The sequence below is a fragment of the Spermophilus citellus genome, assembly GCF_964194105.1.
Source record: "Spermophilus citellus genome assembly, chromosome: 1".
NCBI lineage: Eukaryota > Metazoa > Chordata > Mammalia > Rodentia > Sciuridae > Spermophilus > Spermophilus citellus.
The window spans coordinates 189,478,850-189,486,595 of record NC_138182.1 but is presented as its reverse complement, the minus strand read 5'-3'; the positions used below and the strand labels follow the sequence as shown (position 1 = coordinate 189,486,595).

The 7,746-nt window shown below is 40.1% G+C and overlaps 1 protein-coding gene across 1 annotated transcript; it reads right to left on the bottom strand.

Annotated features, from left to right (window-relative positions):
• Positions 1-2,802: 2,802 nt before the first annotated feature.
• On the bottom strand, positions 2,803-3,705 carry LOC308650826 (mitochondrial ornithine transporter 2-like; the record flags this gene model as incomplete). The annotated part of the gene is made up of 1 exon (XM_081297191.1): positions 2,803-3,705. The coding sequence occupies one exon, from the start codon at positions 3,703-3,705 to the stop codon at positions 2,803-2,805; it is 903 nt and encodes a 300-aa protein (XP_081153317.1).
• Between the last annotated feature and the right edge of the window lie 4,041 nt (positions 3,706-7,746).

Genomic DNA, 7,746 nt, shown 5'->3' with positions numbered 1-7,746 from the left:
CATCCCTGGCCCTATTTTGTATTTTATTTAGAGACAGAGTCTCACTGAATTTCTTAGTGCCTCACCATTGCTGAGGCTGGCTTTGAACTCAGGATCCTCCTTCCTCAGACTCCAAGCCACTGGGATTACAAGCATGTCCCACTGCACCCAGCCTGATTAAATCTTTTTTTTTTAAGAGAGAGAGAGAAGAGTCTTGGATTTCAACAACTATTCTTTGGACATATGGTGTAAGAGACAATTTTTTAATATTTATTTTTCAGTTTTCGGTGGACACAACATCTTTATTTTATTTTATGTTGTGCTGAGGATCGAACCCAGTGCCCTGTGCATGCCAGGCAAGTGTGGTACCACTTGAGCCACATCCCCAGCCCTGATTAAATCTTTTTTAGAGGCTATGAACTTTTGAAATTTTTTAAAAATTTTATATATTTATTTATTTTTATGTGGTGTTGAGGATTAAACCCAGTGGCTCATAGATGCTAGATAAGTGCTCTACCACTGAACCACAACCTCAGCCCTAGCTTAAATCTTTAAGAGATGACATGTGAGAAGGTCAACTGGCACTGAGCTAACTTAGACTAGCTCATGTGTGCCAGGCAGGGGCACTATGGACCCTGAAATTGGCTACTTCCTGCAGAAAAACAGTTCTATTTTCTACCTTTAATCCAGACTACTCAGGTAAAGCACCATTCAGTAGTTACTGAATTTTTAGGTAGGAAACATATAACTTAAATATATGAATAACTTAAAACATTCTGCCAACAATCATTGATGTATATAGTATGAACTATTATTGAGACAGCACACTTCCTTTCAGCTTTATAGGTGATTAAAAAGATTAAGAACACTTGTTATTGAGAGAGACACTTGGTTTTGAAGCAGCATAAATTGATGAAACTTAGATCAGTGGTGACAAGAATGACCTACTTACCCATATGTCCAGAGAATAGTTGTTGAAATCCAAGCCTGTGGGAATCAAATGAACTATGATTTTGAGGGTAGTTTGTACTCTTTAGGTTGAGGGTTATTAATTTCTTATGGGGGGTTGTCAGTGCATATGTACATACATATGGCATAATTTAATAAAATTTCTTTTCTTATGTTTCACTGCTTTATATATTCACCCCATATACAGTCATTAAAAGGCAGTGACCTGGGGCTGGGGCTGTAGCTCAGTGGTAAAGTGCTTGCCTCAAAAGTGTGAGGCACTAGGTTTGATCCTTAGCACCACATAAAAATAAATAAAGATATGTTCATCTACAACTAAATAAATATTTTAAAAAAGAAAAAAGAAAATCCTTAGCACCACATAAAAATAAATAAAGATATGTTCATCTACAACTAAATAAATATTTTAAAAAAGAAAAAAGAAAATGGGTGCCTTGATTTATTTAAAAAAAAAAAGGCAGTGACCTCAGTACCAAATTAGATGGCTCTAACACTGACAGTATGGCAATGAGTTATGGGTCCCAAGGTAAACTTCAAGAATGGATCATCCCTGACATTACTTACTATGGAATTAAAACACTAAGTTCTCTCTAGTTCTTCTTGAGAGGAGATAACTTCAACTGGGAGTACAGTCACTCTTAACACCAAGTGGGGAAAAAAAAAGTTTCTCTTGCTTTGGCATTTTATGTTCCCTGGAAGAGGTTCTGGCTGGTGGAGGCAGAGATAATAGTGAATGACCCAAAATGAACCAACAATCTCTAAATGGGTTAACAGAATACCCTGAATTCTACCCAGGCCAGGACTCAGAGACTGACCAGAAGCTAAGAACTGTTTTCATTTACATGAATCTTCATCAAATCATAGAAGTACAGTCATGTTCTTCCTTATTCTAAATCCTGGTCTTTGGGAGGAGAGAAGGGAAGTGGGTATAGAGGAAGGCCATGGTGCTTCACAAAGGCCTAGTATTCTAGGCCACACCTGACAATATCATCACACTGCAGAATGTAATCCCACTTTGAAAATGGATGACACTATTTTGGGAACTGAGGAGAAAATATAGATGCCTACTCTGAAATTTTAACTGAAGAATGTGGAAGCCACACCAGTAAGCAGGTACATTGTCCACTTAAAAATCTAAACGATTATTTTGCTTCTCAATTACCATATAATGACTTTCTTTTAAAAAAATTTTTTAGTTGTAGTTGGACACAATACCTGTATTTTATTTGTTATTTACTTTTATGTGGTGCTGAGGATAAAATTCAGGGCCTTGCATGTGCTAGGCCCATACTCTACTAGGAAGCAACAACCCCAGCCCCAACATATAATGACTTTCTAAAAACTGCCTACTGCGGTGTATGTGTTAAGCATATTTTAAGAGCCCCTCCATTTTCAATGGATAAAACAATCATTTACATTCAAGAAACATGATCAAGTCTGGGTGTTCTAAGTGACATCTGAGACTAAATATGTAACCAACTTACATTTCACTCAAAACACATAATCATCCAAGCTGTATGTATACATAAACAGGTTTATGCAAACATCCTGATGAAAGTATACTTAGTCTTTCAGATGAGGTACATAAAGCTAAGGGCTCAGCCTGTATATCCCACCAAGGGCAAGAGCAGCAACTTTTCTATTTTAATACAATTGTGGGCAGAAATCATGTTGTTTAAAATAGAGATCCTTTCATAATACTTAAGATTTAGAGTAGAGAAAGAGAAGACAAAACCAAAATTCCCACACAGTCAAAAACAATTTCATGTCAGTCTTATAGTCTGAAAAAAACCTTAAGAAGAATGGCAGTCCCCAAACTCATATACTAGGATCCAGTTTCACCAAGACATTTCATTATGCTTCGAAGTTGCTCATCATGGTTTTCCTGCTGTATTCATAGGCCAAAAATAGTGCACCATTGGAAGGGAATGCTCGAATCATGGTAGCTTTCAGTCCGGAATATAAGGCTAGTACTCCCTCGTTTCTCACGATATTTAACAAGGTTCCAATAAATCCTGCCTGTTTTCCATACATGGAAAGAACCTGAATTCTGGATTTAATACAATCCACTGGGAATACAACAAGCCAGAGGCAGATTCCAGCAACTCCACCACTTAACATCAAAGGGACAGGGCCTAGTTCATTCTTTGGTCTCCCTGATGCAAAAAAAGATCTGCTCAGTTCATACCCACCGAAGAAGAAGAAATAGCCCATTACTTCCTGAAGTAGAGTGCTTGAGAGACCATGGTATAAACCTAAGACACCATCCTTCTTAAGGATACTCTTCACAACAGACCAAATTGTGTTATGGCTTTTTACTATCTTTCCTGACAACTCCATTTCATACATGGTCTGCAGCCGGCACTTCACAAGCTCAGTGGGGCAAAGGACCAGGGCAGCAATCGCAGAGGCAAAGGAACCAGCAGTTGCAGTCTGCAGATCATTCAGTTCTGCCTGCTTGTCCAAGCCAACCATTTTTCGAACAAACTGTTGACTAAAGCCGTAGCACATGAAGAGGACAGAGCTCTGGGAGACTTGGGCCATCAGTGCTGGGCAGGTTCCCCTGTAGAAGCCCCGGATACCCACTTGGTTGTATGTCTTTCGGAAGCAGTCTCTGAGGCCCGTGTACAGGCCAGGGAATGTCTGCATCTTCACTTTCATTGTGTCAAAGGGCTGCCCAGTCAGTACACACGCTGTACCCCCTGCCGCCCCGGCTGTGAGGTCGATGGCAGCCTGGATGCTGGGGCTGGACTTCATGTTTGCCCACTCAACAACTGTGGGTCTCGGTGGAAGGCAACTCTCTAGAACACAGGACCCGGGCCCACATCCGCCTGCGCCCAGGACCTGGGGTGGCTCCGCGGCCGGCCACCGGCTCTCACGCAGCCTAGGGGGTAGGCCGCTAAACCTCGGCCTTGAGCCGCCTGCAGCCCTCCCTGCTCCCAAGTAACCCCTGGCCGGTGGCCTCGCGCTGCCCGCGAGCGCACAGGCAGGAGGCGGGGCCCTAGCAGGCACCCGCCTGCGCAGTGCGGAAAAGCTGCAGGAAACGCTTTCCCAGGGCTGGTGTGAAGCTCCAGGAAGAGCACGTGCTGAATTTGCACAAGGGCCTGGGTTCAAACCTCAGCAACCTCCACACACACACACACACACACACACACACACACACACACAAAAAAAAAAAAAAAAAAAAAAAAAAACCTTTCCTCTTTAGCCAGACTCCCCAGACTTTCTTACTACACACAGGGGGAAAAAATTAGAGATGCAATTTTAAGAAAAAGTTTTAAAGACCAACTATTTGGGGCTCCCGGTTACTATATGAAAATAGGTGGCTGATTTTATTGGAAAACCCGCAGTCAGCTGCTCCCAGCACTTCACTCTAGTGGGAGGGAGAGAGGCTGGGATGGAAATCTGTGTTCAGGAGATGTACTACTTTGGAGATAAAAACAAAATCTAAGGGGCATAAAGTTTGTGAAAATGATTCTCTTTTGTTTAGAAAGATTTCCTTGTGTGATTATCCATGGCTATCAATTATGATTTAAAGTGAGGCACCAAATGGCCCAAGGACAATTTGTCAACAGATAGTTTTCACCGTAGTAAATGGTGACCTGGTGCGGTGGTGCACGCCTGTAATTCCAGCGACTGGGGAGGCTGAGTCAGGAGGATCAGGAGTTCAAAGGCAGCCTTGGCAATGGTGAGGCGCTGAGATACTCAGTGAGACCCTGTCAGTGGTCTAACAAACAAAAATGGTGACCTGGCTTTTTCTTTGGAGAATGCCCAAATGTCAGTATTTGGAGTTCTTTCTCTGGGACCATGTTTCTTCAGTGATAATCTTCCAACCCTGACCATGTGGGGCAGGAGGAGAATTGGGGTGGGTAGACTATATTCCTAGATGTAACAGTGCTCCACTTTATGCTTCAAACATAGCCATTGCTGCTCTGCCACTGCAACTGATTTTTAAAGTGGACATGTTTCTTTCTCTTCTCCTTCCAACCCCCCTAATCTCAGGGGAAACACATTACCTTCCTTCCCCATTCTAGGCAGATTTATCTGTCCTGGAGTGTACACCCACCATAGGAATGAAGTAATCCAGAGTTGGTAATGATACCAGAAGATCTCAGAATTGATTATCTCCCAAATTAACAAGTGAATTACAACTACAACAGAGAACACATGGAATGTAGCCCTGAATCACCTCTTTAAAAGCCCCTTTTTCCTCCTAATGGGCAGTTTCACAGTCTTTGGGACAGGAGTCCCCTGTGTTTCTCCTTGACTAGCAAAGCAATAAACCTTCTTTTTCCTTTTTCTCAAATCTGTGTTCTGGTTATTGGATTGGCATCAGGGATAAGAAACCAGCTCTCAGCAACAAATTTGGCATCCTAGATGGGACCTGAGATTATTATACAATCTTTGAAGTTGATTTTGTTTGTCAAGGGTCAAGTATATGAAAGAGATTCTGTATGTATAGGCATGCATGCAGTTGCATGATAAGGGGTCTGAACCATCAGGAATGAAATTGAAGGTGCCAAAATGCACTGCTTCTGGTGTGCTAGGATAGCAGGATACCAGAAGAAAGGGTTGAAAAGATTTAATATTTTAAACCCAGTGCTGGCACTCCCAGCACCATTTCTCAGTCTGGCCTCAGGCAGCTGTAGATAATCTCACTGTGGGTCAAGGACACCAGGCCTAAACTGGAAAAAAATTCTAGAAATCTGCCTGGGCTGTAGAAAAATGGCCAAAGAGAACCTGGCCTTTGCTCTGCCTTCCAGCCCCTTTTGCCCCTGGCGGGTGGAGGCTAATGACCACAAAGATGTGGCAGTAGATTCTAGCACAGTCAGTTTATGAGCTGGGGACAGGAACAGTCTCCCCTTTTAAGATCTGACAGGATACCTCATTTGGCCAGGGGATATCCATCACTGGGGAAAAGCCATTCTTGCTATAATAGTATTCTATCAAACTAATATGCCTGAGGAGATTGGCAAAATAAATAAATAACTGCACACAGAAAAGGAAAAAAAAAAAAGGCCAACCTGTATTTTGTAGTTAGCCTCTGCAAAGGGGTCTTAAAGGAATCCTAAAGGAAAAAAAATGAAAAGGGCCTCCTCCGTTGCATATCAATATGCCTAGTATAAGAGAAAGGCCCAAAAGAAGTCTCTGGGTACAACTGACAGGGGGTGGGGAGACTCAAAGTTGATGGCATCATGATAATGGTGAGGTAGACAGGTCAGTCTCAAAAATATCCTGTGCTCCACCCCATAAATGCAACCTGGGAATTTTTGAATGTGCCAGATTGTCTGATCTCTCTCCTGGAATGAAATTTGCTGTGTAAATTACATGCACAGATGACATTCATAAGGACTATTTGAGAATATGAATTTAAGAAAGGATCCAAAACTAGAAAAGGTAAAAGATAGTTATAGATATGGAAATATATTTTAGTATGGAAATTAGAAGTTACAAGAAATGTGTCTGGATGAGAAAGTATTTTGTCTGGTAAAGCAATATTCTTGTGCTAAAGTCCCAGATAACAGAAAAACACTAAAGGTGTAAAGTTGTGAATAAGTAAGTAAGTCCTAAAAGGTTTGCGGAAGGTAAATCTCAAAAGTTTGTGTTTGTGATTAAGTTAGCTATAATTAACACAGTCAGTTAAAATTATTTGATCTTTAATGTACTCATATGAAGCAAAGTCTGAAACATGGATCTGCTCCTATCTATCAAGTTATGTAAGTTTATCAGCAAGATAACCAATAAGTGGCCTCTTTTATACATTGTATGTGACATAGAAGGGGCACACTGTCATTTGAAGACCTGTCTTATATCTGTTTACTTAGAGTAAGTCAATTTCTGATCATTAAAGTTGTTTCATAAATGTATAAGATTTAAAAGGCTATCCTTTGATTTTTGCGTTAGTCCTGCTAACCCATGCAGACCTGTGATTTGTTACCATACACTCTGAATTCTAAATTGTACTTTAAAAGTTAAACTTAGGGGCTGGGGTTGTGGCTCCTGTGGTAGAGCGCTTGCCTTGCATGTGAGAAACCCTGGGTTCGATCCTCAGCACCACATAAAAATAAACAAAATAAAGATATTGTGTCCATGTATAACTAAAAAAGTATTAAAAAATGTTAAACTTACTTACATGTAAAGCTTAGGGGAGAACATTTTGCCAAGTTGATGTTCTCTAAGCTAAAATTATGTGTAGCAAAATTCTCAGATTTGTATAAAATTTAAAAAATTGTATTTATTCATATCAGTTGATGTTTTATAGCTGTATGAAGTAACCTGTTGTAAGTTATATAAATGTTATGTCACTCTTCACACTGGAATTGGAATTTAAATGCATTTTCAAAGATAATAAGAACCTGATTTGTTTAAAGGTGACGTTGTAAAACATGAAAATATTCTGCTACCTTTTCCACAAAAGGGAAGTTAAAAGCTCTCTTAGCCTTTGTTTGATTCATTTTGAAATGCAATGTTGTATTGTGTTATTTGTGAAAAGCCCCACCTTACCTGAGATAAGGCTCTGTCTTCCACCTTATTTCATGTTAGAATGGCTCCAAAATAGACTAGACTTTAGTGCATTTAAATTTGTGTTCAAAAGATTGATTTTTGTTGTAAAGATTACTGTGATCTTAAACAGGGAATATAATGCATAACTAAGTAAAAGTTCAAGATTATAAAAGTAATTTTTCTTGGTTCATAGCTATTACACAACAGTTATAAATTTTATAACTGTTGTTGCCTATTAGTGTTTTGCAGATATACTGTTTCAAAAGCAAAACACAACCTGAGTTAATTTGAGAT